The sequence below is a fragment of the Myxocyprinus asiaticus genome, chromosome 8 (genome assembly GCF_019703515.2).
Source record: "Myxocyprinus asiaticus isolate MX2 ecotype Aquarium Trade chromosome 8, UBuf_Myxa_2, whole genome shotgun sequence".
Taxonomy (NCBI): domain Eukaryota; kingdom Metazoa; phylum Chordata; class Actinopteri; order Cypriniformes; family Catostomidae; genus Myxocyprinus; species Myxocyprinus asiaticus.
The window spans coordinates 15,114,601-15,135,615 of NC_059351.1; the positions used below are offsets into that span (position 1 = coordinate 15,114,601).

General features: G+C 37.6%; 2 protein-coding genes across 2 annotated transcripts; one reads left to right on the forward strand and one right to left on the reverse strand.

Annotated features, from left to right (window-relative positions):
• Positions 1 to 1,452: 1,452 nt before the first annotated feature.
• On the forward strand, positions 1,453 to 5,233 carry LOC127445566 (serine/threonine-protein kinase pim-1-like). Its single transcript, XM_051705716.1, has 7 exons — positions 1,453 to 1,530; positions 2,464 to 2,638; positions 2,879 to 2,970; positions 3,461 to 3,839; positions 4,363 to 4,539; positions 4,784 to 4,872; positions 5,163 to 5,233. The coding sequence occupies exons 1-7, from the start codon at positions 1,453 to 1,455 to the stop codon at positions 5,172 to 5,174; spliced, it is 1,002 nt and encodes a 333-aa protein (XP_051561676.1). The 3' UTR covers positions 5,175 to 5,233.
• Positions 5,234 to 8,294: 3,061 nt separating this feature from the next.
• On the reverse strand, positions 8,295 to 19,655 carry LOC127445427 (fascin-like). The gene is made up of 5 exons (XM_051705495.1): positions 18,761 to 19,655; positions 17,068 to 17,224; positions 15,366 to 15,487; positions 14,677 to 14,847; positions 8,295 to 10,520 (listed from the first exon to the last, which is right to left on the reverse strand). Exons 1-5 carry the CDS (start codon positions 19,587 to 19,589, stop codon positions 10,315 to 10,317), a joined length of 1,485 nt encoding a protein of 494 aa, XP_051561455.1. The 5' UTR covers positions 19,590 to 19,655; the 3' UTR covers positions 8,295 to 10,314.
• Positions 19,656 to 21,015: the final 1,360 nt, after the last annotated feature.

The following is a 21,015-nucleotide window of genomic DNA, read 5'->3' on the forward strand; positions in this document are numbered from 1 at the left end:
ATACAGTAAGTCTAGTCTAGAAGAAGCCTAACCATAACACTTGGCAACCACAAAATGTCAATACATGTTTTCATTTTCAACACTATATCTATTGTTGTTGTTTTTGTGAAATGTTTTCCTTGTAAAGTATGCTTGTGCAGTATTTCTTTAAAATAAATACCACTTTCTTCAATATTTTTTCTTTCTAATGCAATGACATTAATTCATTTTTATACATCCAAATACTATAGGTAGATAGATATGTGGGTGGGTGAATGGATGGATGAATGGATGGACGGATGGATGGACGGACGGACGGACGGAGGGATTGAAAGACAGACAGACACACAGACACACAGACAGATAGACAGATAGACAGATAGATAGATAGATAGATATAGATAGATAGATAGATAGATAGATAGATAGATAGATGACTTATTTCTTTGCCTTTTATATAATAAAATAGATTTATTGAATTTTCATTTTGAACTATACAAGGAAAATAAAATAGATGGAAAAAATGGTTACAGCTACAATTAATTATGCATTAATACCTTTTTTTTCTGGCCAAAATGTATTTTCAATATAGAAAATATTTTGTAAACTTTCACATTTCAGAATATATTGCAAAATGTACTCAAGGGTCAAATTTCTTTTAAAATCCATTCGATTAAACATTTTACACATAGATGTTTGTAGACTACAAACTGAAATTTTATGTATTTTTGGCAATACTTTTATAATTATGTTATTAAAATGTACAAAAAGGACTACACAGGACCCTACACAGGACAAGCGGCAATAGAAGATGGATGGATGGATGGAAAAAGGACTTAAATTTGCTTAAATTAGGTTTGGAGTCAGGAAAAATAACTAATAGATTTATATACTGTAAATATATTTTACAATATACCCTGTAAAAAGTGGTAACTTGCAATTGTTAAGGAGCTATTTATATATAGATCTACCTGATCTAACCCATCAAATCAGTTTTGTTGGTGTAACCTAAAGTATTCAGGTTGATTCAGACATGTTAAATAATATTTTGTACTTGAATGAATTCAGTTAATTTAGATGTTACCACATGAAGCACATTTTAGGTTAACATTCTTTAGGCTATATTCACAGTTTAGGCATATTTTCTCAAATGTTTTTTAAATGTGTTTTACTGTGTTTTGTGTGGGAACAGTGCAAAAAAATAAATAAATAAATAAATAAATAAAAATAAAATCCCTTTTCAAGTACTGATCTGTGTTTATTTATTTAACTTGACTGAACTGCAGATATTTTGATGTTCCCTGATTCGCAGATGTAAGTGTTTATTACGTCAGAATCAGAATTCGAACTTTTCGATGTGACTGTTGTATATAGTCGTTGGATTATTATAATTGTTTTTTTTTAATTTTTTTTATTTTTTTATTTTTTTATTTTTTTTGCTTCTTTGAGGGTGTTTAGTTGTCGGTGTAGTTTATGTGGTGGAGAGCAGCTCTATACCGGGTGAGACGGCGGACCAGGGCCCTGAGAGCACACCTGAGGTCAGACCTGAAGGTAATATGCAGTGGCATTATGAGAAAAGCATCAAAACATCAAAGAGTCTCCTTACATTCACAGATACACGGGGAAAATTTTATTTTAAATTAAATAGACCAGCAACTTGGCTGTAAGAAACTGTAAGTTATCATATTGCCTAATAAAACGACAAATTACATTAGATTAACAGATAATAGCCTATATGCAATTTTATTGTACAATACATGTGTAAAAATATACTAATTGTTTTTTTTTTTTAAAGTAAAAAGCATGACAAGCCATACAATTGACAGTTAAAAACAATATTATATTTAGTTAGACAATACTTAAAAAATAAATAAATAAATAATAAAAAAATAAAAAAACGTACTCTACAATAAAATATTGTTAAAATAACGTTTTTCAAAAATATGAGTCGCACTTTGACTTATGGTGAAAAAACAATGAAAGGATGTTCCCAAAAGACCCAGAATTTTTCTGTTTTTCAATTTCCTCTTTGCATATTGGGGTGTTTTGTGTTACAGTTATGTTGTTTAGGTCATGTTTATTGTGTTATTTTAGTGTCAACGTGTGTTGATGGTGTTTTGCATTGGAGTGTGCATCATTGTCCACTGTTCTATATAAGTCAATAGATTAGCCATTGTTCATGTGAAGGTCAGTTTTGATTAACTTTATCTAATGCAGATGGTATTCTTTAAGCTACAAGGCAGATTTTAAGTAGTTCAGATTGAGTGGTATATCAACTTTATGTAAACGAATAAAATATATATTTTTTATCTGTAAAATAACAGTGAATATCTGGCCACATTTGCCATTTTACCACACATTTAACAGGATTTTTTTCAGTGTAAATTTGAGTATCCTTTATTATGACTATGCAATAATTTATTATATTTGTTTAAAACAAGCTTTTGGTTTCTATTCCCCTCTTTAGATCCAAATTCTTTACAGCAAATCACAGTAGAGGAGGGCTTTGATCTTCAGGACCCTGCTCCTCACCCTGAGTTCCCTCCCACTCTAGACCACCAGGATGTCCACAACGGTCCAGTCTGTCGGGCAGCAGGGGATTCTGTGTGTCCTCTGACAGGACAGCTGGACAGTACAGCTGTGGACAAGAGTCCTAAGGGTGAGTTTACTGCTGCAACTCCAAATAAATCACTACCGTTTTTAAGTTGTCTTCTGGACATTGTCTTTCCTGTCCTGATGAAAAAATGGACTGAGGAACAAGTACAATACATAATCTGTTGTTTAAAAAATGTTGTTTAATATTGTTGTAGATGACATATGGCATGTCACTGTCATTCTGCAAGACACTGCTGTCACTGTTTAAAATGTCATGTCATCTGAATTATTTATCTTTTAACAGACATTTTGATCCGATATCATATTGGCAAGAAGATGGGACAAGGAGGATTCGGAGCTGTCTATGAAGGGGTTCACTGTAAGGATGGCTTGAAGGTATTATTTTTATTTAATTATAATATCTGTCTTATCCTCATCCTTTTATCTCAATCTATTCTTTACAAGCCCTCTTAGTGTATCTCATGTCCACTTGACCTGTTTAGACTGACCAAACAAGCTCTACAAAGGCATGCTTGGAATTTCAATTTACAAAACTTTACCAGCCTAAGATTAATAACTGAAATGAAATAACCTCTACACTCTAATTACTTTAAATGTAACTAATTCTCACCCAATTCCTATTTCTTGTATTGTTGATCAGGTGGCTGTGAAACTTTCAGGAACTTGTATGAGGAGTACATCAGCATCCTATGCAGGCTTCTATCAGTTGCTGTTTTCAATTTCAAACATCTTATATGAACGTTAATCACATACTTCGACGGATTTTGACTATACAAACTACCATTGACAAAAATTTGTCCAAAACATAATCCTTTTTTGGGAAACCACCTCCATCTAACCATCATAATAATTGTCTTTTTTCTAGCCTGATCATCCCGAACCCCTTCCCATAGAAGTGGCTCTGACCATCATGGCCAACAAGGGCCCCAGCTGCACCAATATAATTCAGCTGCTTGATTGGGAGGAGCAGGCTGAATTTTACATCATGGTGCTGGAGCGTCCCTCACCCTGTGAGGATTTGTTCGACTTTGTGCAGCGCCATGGCGGCAGACTGCATGAAGGGCTAGCACGGTCTGTCATGAGGCAGGCCGTGCTAGCTACTGATATATGTTGTTACTGTGGAGTGCTGCACCGGGACATCAAGCTTGAAAACCTCCTTATCAACAGCGACACCCTGGACGTGAAGCTGATCGACTTTGGGTGCAGGGACCTTCTTAGGAAGAGTGCCTACATGACATTCATTGGTAAGTATTATCTCTCAAAGTTGTTGTTTGGAACATTTTGAATCATGTCAAGTGTCTTTGTATGTCACCATTACGCTTGTGTATATGATATGTATATATGAGTGTCAGTAAAGTGATTTGAACTCTAGTGAGGTTTACACAATGTCCTAACCACAGTAAAAAAAACAAGCAAACTCCACTTCTTTATGATTTTGTGTTGAAATCAACCATAGCGACAACAAGCCATGAGCAATAGGATGGTCACTTGTCAGTCATTTGCCATCCACAGTGAATTCTCACTGGTTAAAAATCCCACTCCTTATAGTTGTTTATTACACCACAACAGTTGTGCATTTTCGCTTTGAGTGAAGACCTGGTTAGGACACAATGTTACAAAAAGAGATAGAGCAAAGCTAACTTTTTAAATTCTATAGAATAGGAACCACTGTACTGAAGAGGGGGAAAATGCATCAAAACATTTCTTGCATGCTAATTGATACATTAAATACATATTTACACATCTGACAAAACCTTTTTCCTATAGGCACACAACAATACTGCCCTCCTGAATATACAGCAATGGGCAAGTACAATGGCAAGCCAGCGACCGTCTGGTTATTGGGAATGCTCCTCTTCCTAATGGTCTGTGGGTATTATCCTCATGGCACTGACCTGCACATGATGGAGGCCAAGTGTTGGTCAAAGGCTGGCTTGTCAAGAGGTGAGATCTTCATCACAATTATGAAAGGCAATTGTAATTTTAAATCATGCAACAAAAAATAAATAAATACAATTAAAAAAAATAACAAAGAAAGCAAAGTAACATCTGAATGAAGTGGGTTCATAAAAGAAAATTCAGGAATTTTTCATGATATTATAACCTGAATTGATATTTTACAGCATAGAATAACATGATTAAAGATGGCAGGTGTTTATGGTAATAATCAGTCTCTCTCTCTGCACAGAATACAGCCATTTGATTCAGGCTCTTCTGCAAAGAGAGCCAAAGCATCGGATGGGTCTGGAGAAGATACTTCTCCATGACTGGTTTAAGGTATTTAGTCTAAGATTAACTTAAAATGATAACATTTACATTTTAAAGATTTTGAATCAGGTCTTTTTGTTGTTAAGTTTGAAGACTATGTACATACAGCTTTTTTATGTTTCTACGTCATATTGTTAATCCACAGACTGGTTGCCTTCCATGATGTGCATTTGTTTTGTTTATGTTGTTTAAACATTTTCTATACATGGTACAAGATGAAATATATTTAAACAGTGTTTAAATGTGGTATTAAGTGTAATGTATTTAAACAATAACCCTTGTTTCTGTTTTTGTTTCAGGTCACAGCATAAGTCATGGCGAAACTGAGAAAGAGTTCCTTGTCAAGGCTGCCCCCTCTTTTCTCTTTATGTCAGCTTTGCATCTAGCGGGCTGACGTGAGTGGCCTCTCCATCCCTCCAGCCTTTGCGTCTGGCGAGGCTGGCAAGCCCTGTTTGCATCTGGCAGCTTGTCTTGAGGCAAAAATATTTGTGCCTGGCGATATTGTATGCCTAGGGATGTGTACGTAGTGTATATAGTTTTCTTGCCACTATATGGGACTGCACCATCCCCTTGTCTCTCCACCCTGAGGCCACTCATAGACATTCCCCTGAGTATGATGTAGTAACTCCACACCACGCTGCTCCAGAAGTTCCAGGTATGCCAACCAAAGAGATTTCTGCCACGGTCACTCAGAGCTCCCCATCAGTGCTCCCCAAAAGTCTCCTGCCACAGGCACCCAGATGTTTCTTTCAAATGCGCACAGAGGTTCCTGCTATGGCCGCCCAGAGCTCCCTCTCATGGATGCCATTGAGGTTTCGGTAAAAGCTGTCCAGCGGGTTCTGTCACAACTGCTTAGATGCTTCTGTCATAGCAGCCCAGATGTTTCAGTTACAGCCACTCAGAGGCTCCTGCTACGGCTGCCCAGATGGTCTTGCTACAATGGCCCATATGCTCCTGTAATGAAAGCTCCAAAGTTTCCTATAATGGCTGATCCATAGGCTATAATCATGGCTGCCCAAAAGGTGTCTGCCTCATCTGCACTAAAGTTTCCTGTCATGGCTGCCCCAGAAGATACTGTCACAGCCACCCAGAGATTCCTGTCATGGCCACCACAAAGTTTCCTCTCATAGCTGCTCCAAAGTTTCCTGTAAGGCTGACCCATGGGTTCCCAGATGTTCCTGCTATGGTCATGCAAAGCTTTATGACATGGCTGCCTTTGAGGTTTGTTTAAAAGCTGTCCAACAGTTTCTGTCACAACCACCTAGATGCTTCTGTCACAGCTGCCCAGAGGCTCATGTTATGGCTGCGTGGAGGTTCTGTTAAAAGCTGCCCAGCGGTTTCTATAAAAACCTCATAGTTTCCTGCCACTGCTGCTCAAAATTTTCCTGTCATGGCCACCCAAAGATTAATGTTAAGGTCACCTAAAGGTTTTTGCTCTGGTTGCCAAGAGGCTGCTGTCACGGCTTTCCCTAAGGTACCTGTAATGGCTGATCTGTAAGACCCTGTCATGGCTGCCCCAGAGGATACTTTCACGGTTGCCCAAACATTCCCATCATGGCTGCCTCAGAGGTTCATATAAAGGCTTTCCCAGAGGTTCCTACTATGGCTGCACAAAGCTCCATGTCATGGCTGCCCTTGAGGTTCCTGTAAAAGCTGCCCAGTGGTTTCTGTAAAAACCTCATATAGGTTTTTATCATGGACGGCCCAGAACGCCTCACTGTAAATGCCTCACTTTGCTCAAACCACACAAATTATGTAATTTGTAATCAGTACCAGATTTACCCTACACTGTGTATTCCAGTGTGATTTTAATATGTTCACTTGTTTACACTTGTTTAACTGTTACAAAAATATGGTGATGATGATGATTATGAATTTTTCTTAGAATGATATAATTTCAAAAAAGTATTCTATTTTATGTTTGGTTTTAACTATGTGTTTGGAAACCAAAATACAAAACCACTGCTAGAAAAAAACAAGCATTTGTGAAATTTGACTAAAACCTTTCAGTTACTGAAATGTAGCCCTAATAAAACCTTCTCCTGTGACAACTGGCCCCATCTCCACTATATTACATTATAAGTTGTCATCATGAGCATGGAATGTATTTTGGCTGCAATTAAAATATGGTCATAAATTTTGTTCTGTTTAACAAAACTCTGTCCTGTGTTATGTAAATTATATTTCAAATTATTTCATGTATATTTTGACTATATAATTTGATCACAGTAATAAAATTCAATCAGCGTTGAGTATGTGAATGCATGTAAAGGCTTTGTTTCTTCCATAGGAAAATTAAGTGTGTGTTTATAACCACTAGGCAGCAGCACTGCTCTGATATTCCTCAATGTCCTTTGCTGTATATTCCTCCATATGTTCCATTGCCCTGATATTAACAATACAAAGTCATGTATTTTTGCTCTAAACTGTATATGTTTATATAATGTTTTCCTTTTAAATAAAAAGTAAACTGTGGTGGTACCACAGTTCTGTAATGGTATTAGATGGCAATATCATGGTAATTTGATATACAGCCTATACCATACTACTGAGTGATTATCATAATCATATTCCATAGTATGTACCAAAGTACTTCAAAGAATACCAAGGTACATGTAAAAAAAAAAAAAAAAAAAGAACAAAAACATGATACTAAGTTACGTTGTGTTTTGAACATGATCCATTGACATCAGTGCTTTTAACTGTTAAGTAAGTGGTAAATCACTGTGGTTCATAATCCTAATTTCTATTAAACTCAATATGCAATATGTATACACATGTAGGTTACACACATTCACCCTCATGTCATTCCAAACTCGTATGGAACACAAGAGGAGATGTTATGCAGAATGCTAGTCTCAGTTATTGAATAAAACAAAAGATGCTATTTAAATTAATGGTGATTGAGGTTAACATCTCATGTAGTGTTCCACAAAAGCAAGAAACAAACAAACAAACTAAATGACTTTTCATTTTTTGGTGAATCATCCTTTTTATTTTCAGTGAATGTTGTCTTGTAGTTCATCATCCAGTTGTTGTCATAATGTCTGAAATGAACAGAAAACAGCTGCTTTTTTTTTTGCCACATGGAAAATTCATTCACATGTGTTGTTATCTGATATTGATATGTGTTGTGTGTGAGAGATTGTTTATATGTGTAGTGAAGTCTTCTTGAGTTACATTTAGAGCCACACTAAAAAGTATAAAAATCTATTCAAAGAAGAAAAGTTAAAATGCTTAGCAAATCAGATGAAAAATACATTATAACATTTTTAAATTCTATATTTTGCTCAGACTTAAAATGTGTTTATATTTGTATAAGGTTTATTAATTTATAAGGTCCACACGTTAACCATCTTCTTTATTTGAGGTAGATGTAATTTTACTTAAAGAACTAAAATAAAAAGCACAATATACAGTAAATGTTTACTTTACAACAACTTTTTATTTTATTCATTTTCTCTTGATGTCTAGTTGTAAACAGCACATAATGAGAACAAAAAAAAGAAAATTCAAAAACTGTACTTTCACACTTAGGAGATCTCATCTCAATGAGGAAGGCACAAACACATATTCATTTTTTTCCTTCAGCACATTCACATGGAAAAGATTTAGCTGAAAAACTGCAAATCAACGTAATATCAACATTAAGCTTGATTTACATAAAAAAAAAAAATGTTGTTCCTCTAGTGGGAACAATATAATTTTGGCAGAATACAATCATGAAACCAAGCATGGCCACAAACACCACATATAACAATTTAACAAATAAATAATGTGCTTGATTTGCTTTTCACTTGCTCTGTGCGTCTGTGCAAGTTGTGTTCCTTTGGAAATGAGTCTCTCCAAAGAGAGCATGGATGTTTCTCAGATATTTTCTGAGCTGGTGCTAGATGGTGCTATTAAAAACCTGGCCTCTTTACAGAAGTCGGTTCGCTCTAAAAATGCTTTTTGGATCATGGGCAGAAATAAACATTATGCCTAAAGGCTAAAAGATGACACACATGTCTGTATGCCTATTTTGCACAAGCAAATTATTGACCATTATGTAATACTACACTTAGATACTGAATTTACTAGAAACAGCTGTTACGATGAGAGAAATGAGGTCACAAAAGCATCAGAGAAACTTTGCATAAGCCTACTCATGTGAATTCATCTTTGCATGATTTCGTGACAGCTTTTTGCACAATTGTTATTTTTTCATGTTAATCATTGAGACAAACGAGCCAAGCACATCATATGCATTGTAAAATTTCAAGTTTGTCTGATTATAATCCAGTTTTCAAAAAGTCTTCCTGTCTGCCCTTGACATAAATTTGTGCTTCACTTATTTAAAGGCATAGTACACCCAAAAAAATGAAAATTCTGTCATCATTTCCTCACCCTGATGAACCAAACCCATGACTTTTCTTTCTTATGTAGAACACAAAAAGAAATGTTAGTCAGAATGTTCACATTCACTTTTATTGCATCTTTTTTCTCTCCATATAATGAAAGTAAATGGAGACTGAGACTAATATTCTGAATAACATCTCCTTTTGTGTTCCATGGCAGAAAAAAAAGCAACCTCTCATAGAATGAATGTTACTATAACTACAGTACATTTTTGTAAACTGACTTTTACGTTCCGCGATCTAAGTTTTAGAACGCACTCTATCAGGCGGTAGCTCGCCTGATAGAGTGCTGGACTTCAGACGTGGAAGACCGTATTTTGAGACCAGTCAAGCACGCAAGCTGACATGTGAGACAAAAGTGTTATAGAAGCAACTCAAAATTATGTGGTTGATTCAGAAAATGTGCTTTTTGTGTTGCATTCACTTTTAGGACACTATCGGTCAGGTTTAGGGGTTTGTTTAGGATAAGGATGTCTCTTTTATTCACCTCTCATTTTCTTTTCGAGCACTACTTGTTAAGGGTAAAGTTTTAGGCTAGGGAGAAGCATTTTACTCATTAGGACCTCCATTTATTATAAAAACCCCTTAAAAATCTTGCATGATTATGACACCATTTCACTCGTTCTTGGCGCCCCCCACTGGACATTTCACTAGGAAACTGCAGCGAAACGTGTAATGAGGCTCATAATTTCACTTTGCAAAAATGTTGCCACAGTCACGTAATGTTCATGAGATCAGGCTGAAAGAAGGTCCTATAAGTTTTGAACAACATGAAGGTGAGTAAATAAGGGGTGAACTACCCCTTTAAGGTTTTAGTGCAATGGTTTGTTTGTAGTTAATTATGTAAAAAGTGTACTCCATTCTTTCCACTCTATTGTGTTTTTGCCATTAGCATATTTAGAATAATTTTTTTATGTTGTGTGATGTGTATGTTATTATCTTGTGCTAATGCATTAGAGAATGCCTTGAGCTTATGTTTAAGGATAGGTTTAAAGAACACACGTTGTTCGTGTGTGTATGTGGGAAAATGTATTAAGGTGGGTCCCACTGTTTCTCAGTATTCCCATAATGTTGCTTCAGTTATGCCCTGGCCACTGGCTTTGAGCACACCAGCATGGTCTCCCTTAAGATACTTGCCCTCCTTTGTTTTAATGGCCACTTTATTATAATCACAAAACTCAAAGTGGAAAAAGACAGGCGCACCACTACTGCTAACCACAGACCCATCTGCCTCCACTGTCCAGTACTTTCCCACTGCATCTGAGAAGAGAAATAAAAGAGAAATAGTAAACAATGGTGAAGATGGATTATGTCTTCAAACTACCTCATATGGATCGCAACCAGTCTGGTTCCGGAAGTAAAAAGCCCATTGCTTTTTTTCCATAGGAGAATAGATTTTTAACGATAGCTCTTTAAAATAGTTAAACTCGAGATTGTTAATCAATAATATATGTTTCGGCTGAAGCCATCAGTCTGCATTATTTCATCTGAATTTTTAATCGTGTTTTAAGGAATAGTTCACCCAAATATTTAAATTTTCTGACTAACTCTCATGCCATTCCAGATGTGTTTGACTTTCTTTCTGCTGCAGAACACAAAGATTTTTTAGAAAAACATCTCAGTTCTTTAGGTCCATACAATGCAAGTGAATGGTGACCAAACTTTTTAAGCTCAAAAAAGCACATAAAGGTAGCATAAAAGTAATCTGTAAAGCCCAAAGTATACTTCGGTCAAACGCGAACGGCAAGCATTCGAGTACAGGATGCGTGACACAATTCTCATCATCAGCAGAGTGCTCGAGCACTGAATGCACGCAGCCCAATTTTTCAACAGCGTGTCTTTGAACGTGCAGAATGTGCATGCGCCTGGAATAATGTGCACTAATTTGTGGATCCAAAAGGTGGCAACACTCACATCTGAACCATTGTTGTCATGAAGATGCACTTGAAGAAGATGTAATTGCCAGTAAACAACAGGAGACGAAGTTAAAAACGTCAACAGTGGATGTTTAACGCAAGAACGCATGTGTGAGGAGGTTTGGGGATACCTTTAATTGTATAACTCGAGTTTGAAGGACTATAAAGGTATCTTCATAGGTCTAAACTCCTGAAGAGAAATAGTCCTGTGTCTCATACAGTCGAAGTGAGCATGCGCCTGTGTATAAGCGCACCGTCAAGTATACTTTGACAGGCTCGAGTACGACTGTACACAGACGCTGAGCATTTGCATCAAAATCGAAGTATTCTTTGGGCTTAAGACACCAGTGGTTTAATCCATGTCTTCTTAAACGATCCAATTGATTTTGGATGAGAACAGGCCAAAATTTAAATCCTTTTTCACTATAAATCTCTCCCTGGCGATCATGATTTCAAGCTCGATTACACTTCCTAGCACCATCTAGTGCTCTGTGCATACATCAATCACTAGGAAGTGTAATCGAGCTTGAAATCATGATAGTGCCTACAGACTGCAATCGAAAGTACTGTGAAAAGTTTTTTTTTTTTTCTGTTCTCACCCAAAATCGATTAGATAGCTTCAGAAGACCAGCTGCTTCAGAAGACCATAAGGAGTCATATGGATTACTTTTATGTTGTCTTTATGTGATTTTTGGAGCTTCAAAGTTTTGGTCACCATTCACTTGCATTGTATGGACCTACAGAGCTGAGATATTCTTCTAAAAATCTTTGTTTGTGTTCAGCAAAAGAAAGAAAGTCATACACATCTGGGATGGCATGAGGGCGAGTAAATGATGAGAGAATTTTCATCTTTGGGTGAACTATCCCTTTAACAGTGGAATGAATGTCTGGTGAAAAACTACACTACCTGAAGGGAAGCAATCTACCAATCAGAGAATTTAGCCATCAAAGCATGCCAAAAGAGCTCTACAGCAACCTTCCACTTCCATGATGCACTGTCAATGATGCAATTAAGTTGGTTTCCCTACACTCTCAAACTACTAATATACAGGTGCATCTCAATAAATTAGAATGTCGTGGAAAAGTTCATTTATTTCAGTAATTCAACTCAAATTGTGAAACTCGTGTATTAAATAAATTCAATGCACACAGACTGAAGTAGTTTAAGTCTTTGGTTCTTTTAATTGTGATGATTTTGGCTCACATTTAACAAAAACCCACCAATTCACTATCTCAAAAAATTAGAATACATCATAAGACCAATAAAAAAAACATTTTTAGTGAATTGTTGGCCTTCTGGAAAGTATGTTCATTTACTGTATATGTACTCAATACTTGGTAGGGGCTCCTTTTGCTTTAATTACTGCCTCAATTCGGCGTGGCATGGAGGTGATCAGTTTGTGGCACTGCTGAGGTGGTATGGAAGCCCAGGTTTCTTTGACAGTGGCCTTCAGCTCATCTGCATTTTTTGGTCTCTTGTTTCTCATTTTCCTCTTGACAATACCCCATAGATTCTCTACGGGGTTCAGGTCTGGTGAGTTTGCTGGCCAGTCAAGCACACCAACACCATGGTCATTTAACCAACTTTTGGTGCTTTTGGCAGTGTGGGCAGGTGCCAAATCCTGCTGGAAAATGAAATCAGCATCTTTAAAAAGCTGGTCAGCAGAAGGAAGCATGAAGTGCTCCAAAATGTCTTGGTAAACGGGTGCTGTGACTTTGGTTTTCAAAAAACACAATGGACCAACACCAGCAGATGACATTGCACCCCAAATCATCACAGACTGTGGAAACTTAACACTGGACTTCAAGCAACTTGGGCCATGAGCTTCTCCACCCTTCCTCCAGACTCTAGGACCTTGGTTTCCAAATGAAATACAAAACTTGCTCTCATCTGAAAAGAGGACTTTGGAACACTGGGCAACAGTCCAGTTCTTCTTCTCCTTAGCCCAGGTAAGACGCCTCTGACGTTGTCTGTGTTTCAGGAGTGGCTTAACAAGAGGAATACGACAACTGTAGCCAAATTCCTTGACATGTCTGTGTGTGGTGGCTCTTGATGCCTTGACCCCAGCCTCAGTCCATTCCTTGTGAAGTTCACCCAAATTCTTGAATCGATTTTGCTTGACAATCGTAAGGCTGCGGTTCTCTCGGTTGGTTGTGCATCTTTTTCTTCCACACTTTTTCCTTCCACTCAACTTTCTGTTAACATGCTTGGATACAGCACTCTGTGAACAGCCAGCTTCTTTGGCAATGAATGTTTGTGGCTTACCCTCCTTGTGAAGGGTGTCAATGATTGTCTTCTGGACAACTGTCAGATCAGCAGTCTTCCCCATGATTGCGTAGCCTAGTGAACCAAACTGAGAGACCATTTTGAAGGCTCAGGAAACCTTTGCAGGTGTTTTGGGTTGATTAGCTGATTGGCATTTTTATTCTATTTTATTATTCTAATTTTTTGAGATAGTGAATTGGTGGGTTTTTGTTAAATGTGAGCCAAAATCATCACAATTAAAAGAACCAAAGACTTAAACTACTTCAGTCTGTGTGCATTGAATTTATTTAATACACGAGTTTCACAATTTGAGTTGAATTACTGAAATAAATGAACTTTTCCACGACATTCTAATTTATTGAGATGCACCTGTATGTAAGAATTTTGCAACAAAATTGTAATATGTTGTTTCTATACTTAAAATCAAATATTTTTCCATTGCTTTTAATGCAATTACGTCAATTACGTCATTTAAAGGGCTTCATGGGATTGTAGTTCATTCCCTCATTGAAGACATTAAGTTTTGTTTTTATCCCCTTTTTCTCCCAATTTGGAATGCCCAATTCCCACTGCTAAGTAGGTCCTCATGGTGGCACGGTTACTCACCTCAATCCGGGTGGTGGAGGACAAGTCGTAGTTCCCTCCGCTTCTGAGACAGTAAATCTGCGCATCTTACAACGTGGCTTGTTGTGCATGACACCGCGGAGACTCACAGCATGGGAGGCTAATGTTATTCTCCGCAATCCACACACAACTTACCACGTGCACCACTGAGAGCGAGAACCACTCATCGTGACCACGAGGAGGTTACCCCATGTGACTCTAGCCTCCCTAGCAACTGGACCAATTTGGTTGCTTAGGAGACCTGGCTGGAGTCACTCAGAACACACTGGATTCGAACTTGCGACTCCAGGAGTGGTAGTCAGCTTCAATAATAAGTTCACAGTATTTTTGTCCAATTTTCACATATTTGCTTCAAATCACAATTTGCAATCTTGTGATTCATCTCAGAGCTGGTTGCTTTGGTTCATGGCTTAGAACTCTGTTATGAATGGTTTTATGAAAATTCCTATGGAAAAAATGAATGGGAAAAATACTTCCAGAACCAAGACGGTTGAAAAAGTGGGCTGGCACTGTTGTGCTCTATCCTGCTGGATTGTTTGTTTCAGCATCCCACCACCTATGAGTATACTGCATAACAGACAGCTACAGACGTAATTGTAGTATAACACACCTTTGAGGCTGTAAGCATTGTTGTTGTACTCTAACTGGAAGACATCATAGGATGAGCGGTTGGAATCAAGGGTCCCAGTTCCTTGTTTGCGGCAACCTATAAAGCCGTGTTCCCCACGCAACACTATCAGTGGCCTGTTGATGAGCTTCAACACAAACTCCTCCTTCTCGCCTGTAAAACACAACAACACCACACAGAGCATACAAAAGCTGTTAACCTGGCTGCTTGTTTCCATGCAATGAAATCCCCCATCCTTTCACCCCATGAAAATTCACTTTTACTGTTCGCAAAATGGCAGTCAGCAAATTCTGCAGGACTTCTTTTGATTGAAGAACAGAAGTCATACAGCATTGAAATGATATGAGGGTGACTAAATTATGAAATCTGGGGGAATTTTTTTTCTTTAAAGTTGTTGTGTGTAATTTTTTATGCTGAAACACTTTCTCCTATCCTATTAATATGTAAAGACAACTATAAGTAAACTATTTAAAGGTTGTTTTTGAGTTCGGGGTAGGACTAGTTGTAGGTTTGACCTATGGCAGCTTAAGTGCAGCTCTATACCTTGAGGAAGCAACCCTAAAATGGAAATCTAAAGGCAGTGTCTCTCGTTATTCACTTTAGATTAGTATGATGAAGACTGTATAAATGTATATACAGTAGTGGAGTTCAGAACAAACACAAAGACAAACCTGCAGAGTCCACAGCAGCCGCCAGTTGGCCGTTCTTCTTGGCTGCCAGGTATTTACCATTACTGGCCTTCAATGCAACTTTTGACCCTTTCCACTCAAGATTGAAGAAACAACTGGGTGACCTGGAATAAACAGTAAAAACCAAGTCTTAAAACAGCAATTTTTTACTCATTTACTAACCACTTAGTAAATGAGTAAGCAGTTAGCATGATCAGTTTCAACGTGACATGTTTTATACACCTACCATTTATAACCTACCATTGTAATCTTAAGTATCTATTTCTAGATGATCTAATCAATGATCCAGATTGATTTTTGTTGGTGTAGCCTAATTTGTCAGGTTGATTTAGTCAGAATATTATTATTTTTTTATCTGATTAAAACCAGTTAATTTAGATGTTAACACATGAATGTTTTTTTCTTTACCTTATGTTTTGGTATCACAGATCTGACATATTCAGTGTTTAATGTTTATCCAAAAATAAATCAAACAACTGTTAATCAAAAATGAAGTAATTACTCTTACTTAATTGATTGTAAAATGTGTTAACAAGCAATTTAATGTCTTTCATTCAGATTAAGTCAGCTTTTGGAGCAACATAATTTAGTTGGATTAGATCAAATTGATGCATTATAGTAGCTTTAACTCAACTCACTGGGTTCGTCCAACTCAATTTACTAAGATTTATGAAATAATTGTAATTTATTTGTATGACGAGAGGACGTGTGACCAATAGGAGATCGAAACGTTGCGTGCTGACCTCTTGGCTCAGTTCAAAGGATACAAATTTCAAATCTGTGAGATTTATTGTTGCAGGAAAGTGAGTAGACAATATAATTTAACATAATATTTTCTGTTATTTGTGATTTATTATTTACTTACACCAGAAGCCCTCCCACGTGACATCATATCCTGGTTCGTAGTGTTGTCCAAAAAAGAAATTGGTGCTCAAAGCTTAGTGTGACCGCCCCTTCATAGACACTTTTTAAAACCAGTATAACAAAACATTAAATCACAAATCTCCTCCTATTCTTATTTTGCTCAAAAATGCATAAAATAAAATTTAATTTCAATACTTCGATCACTATAATCACTGTCTAGACCTATGCAAAGCATGCTGGGAAATGGAAATCCCCTGCCCAGTTTCATCAATGTTACATTAACGTCACAAATAGTATTCATGTTGTCCCAACTCAAATGGATTAAGCATACTTCCATTTTACAAATTTAAATGGATAGAATGTAATTCAATCAAGTTGTGACAAAATGTTGTAAAATTGTGTTGCTTTGGTTAATTTTAATTACGTAAATTGAACAAGCAGCAAATATCCTTTTTTCAGGATTAGTATTTTCCGAAAACAATAATGTCTCTTGACTATGTTGTCTGAATCAAGTCAAAAATATTATTTGATATGGCTGAATCAACCTGACTACATTAAGAGTCACCAACAAAACTAATTCTAAAGATTAGATTAAGTAGAAATAGCTCCTTAAGATAACAATTGCAGATTAGCAATTTTAACAGTGTAAAAAATAATGCATCTTTTGACCTTTTAATAAGTTTAACTCCCCATCAGTCTCCCCACTAATCGCTTTGTCAACATGTCTTTCAGATACATACAGGCTGATCCACTTCCCTGCCCTGTGCTTAATCATGTCCTATCTGTGTAACCTTTGTTACACTTAGTTAATTGTTCTTACATGGTGGAGGCAGTGCACTGGACCGCTCCACTGGGGGTAAGGCTCCAGTACTTCCCATTGCATGATCGGAAAGCACAGCGCTTTGTCTCTCTATCCATCTCCATCTGAAACACCTCCTGATCTGATTCCTCATCCTGATTGGCTGATAAATCCACCCCTAAAAAAACAACATTCAATCATAATGTGTTTGTGCTGACCGACTGTGACAGTGAAGTTAATCAATGTAGCAGTTATAACAAATACTCTCCTCCACACTTACATATGGTTCTGTTTTTCATAAATCTAGAGGTGTAAAAACAAAGGAAAAGGCAAACGAAAAGGAGCAGGATATAGGAAGCACAAGATTTGAAGAGAAAAAAGGAAAGAGAGTAGACGGAGACATGAAAATGAAAGAAGAGCAAAGTGAAGAGGAATAGAAGCATTCTGATGGAGAAGAGATAGTTTTAAAATAATTATACATGTAGTAAAACAAGGTTCTATTAGTTAGCAATAGTAAATGCATTAGGTGTCATGAACTAACAATGAACAATATTTTTTACAGTATTGGTTGATCTTGGCTAATGTTATGAGAAAAAAAAATAATTGTTAGTTCATAATGCATTAATTCATGTTAACTTTTAATAATTTTTAAAATTGAGTAAAATCTTTTAAATGTATTAGTATATTTTGAAATTAGCATTAACCAAGATTAGTAAGTGCTGTACAAGCATTGTTCATCGCTAAATCATGTTAACTAATGTAGTTAACTAATGTTAACAAATGCAACCTTATTGTAAAGTGTCACCATAAATTATGCATTAAAAGTATAGTTCACTCAAAAATGAAAATTCTCTCATCGTTTTGTCACCCTCATGCCATTCCAGATGTGTATGACTTTTTCTTTTCTGCTGAACACAAACAATTTTTTTTAGAAGAATATCTCAGCTCTGTAGGTCCATACAATGCAAGTCAATGGGTTCCAAAATGTTGAAGCCCCAAAAAGCACATAAAGGCAGCATAAAAGTAATCTGTAAGACTTCAGTGGTTAAATCTGTATCTTCAGAAGCAATATGATAGTGTTGGGATCGAAACATGTCAATATTTAAGTCATTTTTTTACTTAAAAATTCTCCTCCCTGCCCAGGTAGCAATATGCACGAACAAAAGAAGAATGTGAAAGTGAAAAATGTTTTCTTAAATATTCATCTGTTTCTCACACACACCTGTCATATTGCTTCTGAAGACATGAATTTTACCACTGGAGTCGTATGGATGACTTTTATGCTGCCTTTATGTGCTTTTGGAGCTTCAAAATTTTGGTACTCATTAACTTGCATTGTGAGGACCTACAGAGCTGAAATATTCTTCTAAAAATCTTCATTTGTGTTCAGGATTGCATGATTGTGAGTAAATGATGAGAGAATTGTGATTTCTGGGTGAACTATTCCTTTAAGATTCAAATTCTTGTGATGCTTTGAGCATGCATGCACACCTATTCACATAAAATAAACACGCAATTTTTGTTGCTTTACTATCATTACTGTATATTCGCCTAAATATGGTCCATATCTGAAATCTTAGACAAATAACAAGTATTCTATTATTATTAATTACATTATTATATATAAATACATTTTATGTAATTATTTATATATTTTAACTAAAAGTATTCATCATGTTAACCATAAAAAATTATGGTTAAAATTAGACCATACCCTGGCGCGTGGAAACGTTTCTTTCGTTGCTGGCAGTGAGCACCACTTGCCCGTGGCTTTGCACGAGGACAAAAAGCTCATCTTTGCCGACGCGCGCGCTCTTTCCGGACTTCATGGTCCCTGTGGGACCCGTGGGAGCGATGTACTTGCCAGTCGCATCCCGAAAAGCGACCTTACCCGCCCGAAACTCCAGAGTGAAGCCGGTGTCGGTGTCGGGTTTGGTTACCAGGGTGCCGCTGCACGTGAGGAAGCGGTTGTCAGCTGTCTGCAGATGATACCGGTGATCTAGGTACACGAGAGTGAGCAGCGAGTCCACACCCCAAGGTACGTCCCGGTCCACGGCGAGCTCGTTTCTCTCGGTGCGCAGGTGAGCGTACCGCTTTCGAGCGATGCTGTATACGTTCACCTGAGGATGGACCGCCAGATGCACATTCCATTTCTCCGCAGGAGAGATGCTTTGCGCAAAGCATACAATCCGGTCCTCGGTGCCGCCCAGGTAGCGTGCGTTTGGCTCGGACTGCAGGGACCACCGGCCGTCATCGTGAGCGATCACTAGGAACCGACAATCCGGGCCGGGTTGCTCGCTGTCGGCGGTCACGTTGCCATCCTTGTCGGTGGCGAGGTATCTGCCCATGTGGCTTTTGATGAACACGGCATTGGAGTCTCCGTGATCTCCAGACTGCTCCAGGGTCCACACTTGCTTTTTCTTCATGGAGGTCGCAGAGGCGTTGATTTTAAAGCCGAATGTCTCCGCTGTGAGATATTTGTTATTTGCGTTTATAAGGCCGAACCGAATCACCAAAGTCTCGCCAAATCCTTCAGAAGACATTGTAGATCTGTTTGGGTGTTACGGTTCGGTGAGAATTTAATCGGGTGACCAGCGGTTCTGAGTGGGTGTGACAAGTGATACACTATGGCGCGCCAGAGAGAGAGAGAGAGAGAGAGAGAGAGAGAGAGAGAGAGAGAGAGAGAGAGAGAGAGAGAGAGAGAGAGGTGGTGGTGCAGGGTCTTGCTTTTGATGCTGAAATGTTTGTGTAAACTTTTTTAGCATCTTGTTCTTTTATTACACTTGGAGACACAATGCGTTTGGATACCGCTGTGTGCACCACATGATTTAACCTAGTAAAATGAAGAGACGGATCCCGTTATCTTCTCACGTCAGCCACGCTGCTGTTGCTATAGGAACCCAGGGAGCATCCCACTTAGCAGATAGGGGGTATAAATCGGACGTTTCATCACGATACGATCTTGAATCGATTCTCTTGGGCTGCGATCCGATATTTGCCGATACTTCAGTGTCTGCTGCGATAGGATTCGATAGCGATCGATATTCCGATATTATTTGCCTATTTTACACAATCAATTACTTTTTTCTTTTCTTTTCTTTCCTTTTCTTGGCCCTCTAATGCAACCAAAATATAATTTTATTATTTTATTCAGCTCTCTGTATACACATTGGGACATCCACAACAAAATAAGGTACTTCAGATGTTGAAAAAAAAATTATACAGATAAATAATATAAGAAATAAAGTCACAGTAAGTGATCATCACTCGTTTGATGACAGCTAATTTTTCAGTTTAGTCCAATTCAGAATACTTACATACCCATGACTTGTTTCCAACTCTCCGTGCTATCCATGGTTTTCTTGGCTACAACTTCCACAGCTGTAATTAAAAATTCTGTTACAGTTAACTGGGATAAATGTTAGTAAGTGTGTTGATGTGTAGATGTGTAGTCTTATAACTGATGCTGGAGCTGAGCAAGTGTTTCTTTTTCCCTCGTTAGTGCTGTTCAGAATGTCGCCATTGTCAAGATGTTTCACATGGTTGAACTTCTCCATGATACATTAAAATAGCAAATTCTCATGTAAAATTAAAATGGGTCGCGCATGTGAGCCGCTCTGCGTTTGTCATGAGAGCTCACATTTTAAGGAGTGCCCGGTTGATGCGCTGTCAATGGAGCTCGCATTTCGCGGGAAGGCCGGTTGACGCGTGAGCACGACGCTAAAGCAGAGCACAATTTGGCTTCAAAGACCCCGCACAAATCCGTGTCCCACATGAAAAGCATATTTAGCGCTCATAAAGTCAAATTAAGGTCATCGCCTGACGGAAATGTGTACGGACGTGGCTGACATGAGAGTATTAAAATAAAGGTACATCTTAAAAAAATGTCTATATCGATATTTATGCATTGTATCGATAACATTGGATTGATGCATCGATCCAGATCGATGGATCGTTACACTAGTAATC

What these genes read in the sequence shown, in the direction of transcription:
- LOC127445566 (XM_051705716.1), top strand. Translation starts at nt 1,453, where the DNA reads ATGTGGTGGAGAGCAGCTCTATACCGGGTGAGACGGCGGACCAGGGCC. An exon ending in ACCTGAGGTCAGACCTGAAG is followed by an intron (nt 1,531 to 2,463) that starts GTAATATGCAGT and finishes AATTCTTTACAG; the next exon opens with CAAATCACAGTAGAGGAGGG. An exon ending in AAAGGCTGGCTTGTCAAGAG is followed by an intron (nt 4,540 to 4,783) that starts GTGAGATCTTCA and finishes CTCTCTGCACAG; the next exon opens with AATACAGCCATTTGATTCAG.
- LOC127445427 (XM_051705495.1), bottom strand. Translation starts at nt 19,589, where the DNA reads ATGTCTTCTGAAGGATTTGGCGAGACTTTGGTGATTCGGTTCGGCCTT. An exon ending in CAGTGCACTGCCTCCACCAT is followed by an intron (nt 15,488 to 17,067) that starts GTAAGAACAATT and finishes TGTTTATTCCAG; the next exon opens with GTCACCCAGTTGTTTCTTCA. An exon ending in GGCTGCTGTGGACTCTGCAG is followed by an intron (nt 14,848 to 15,365) that starts GTTTGTCTTTGT and finishes TGTGTTTTACAG; the next exon opens with GCGAGAAGGAGGAGTTTGTG.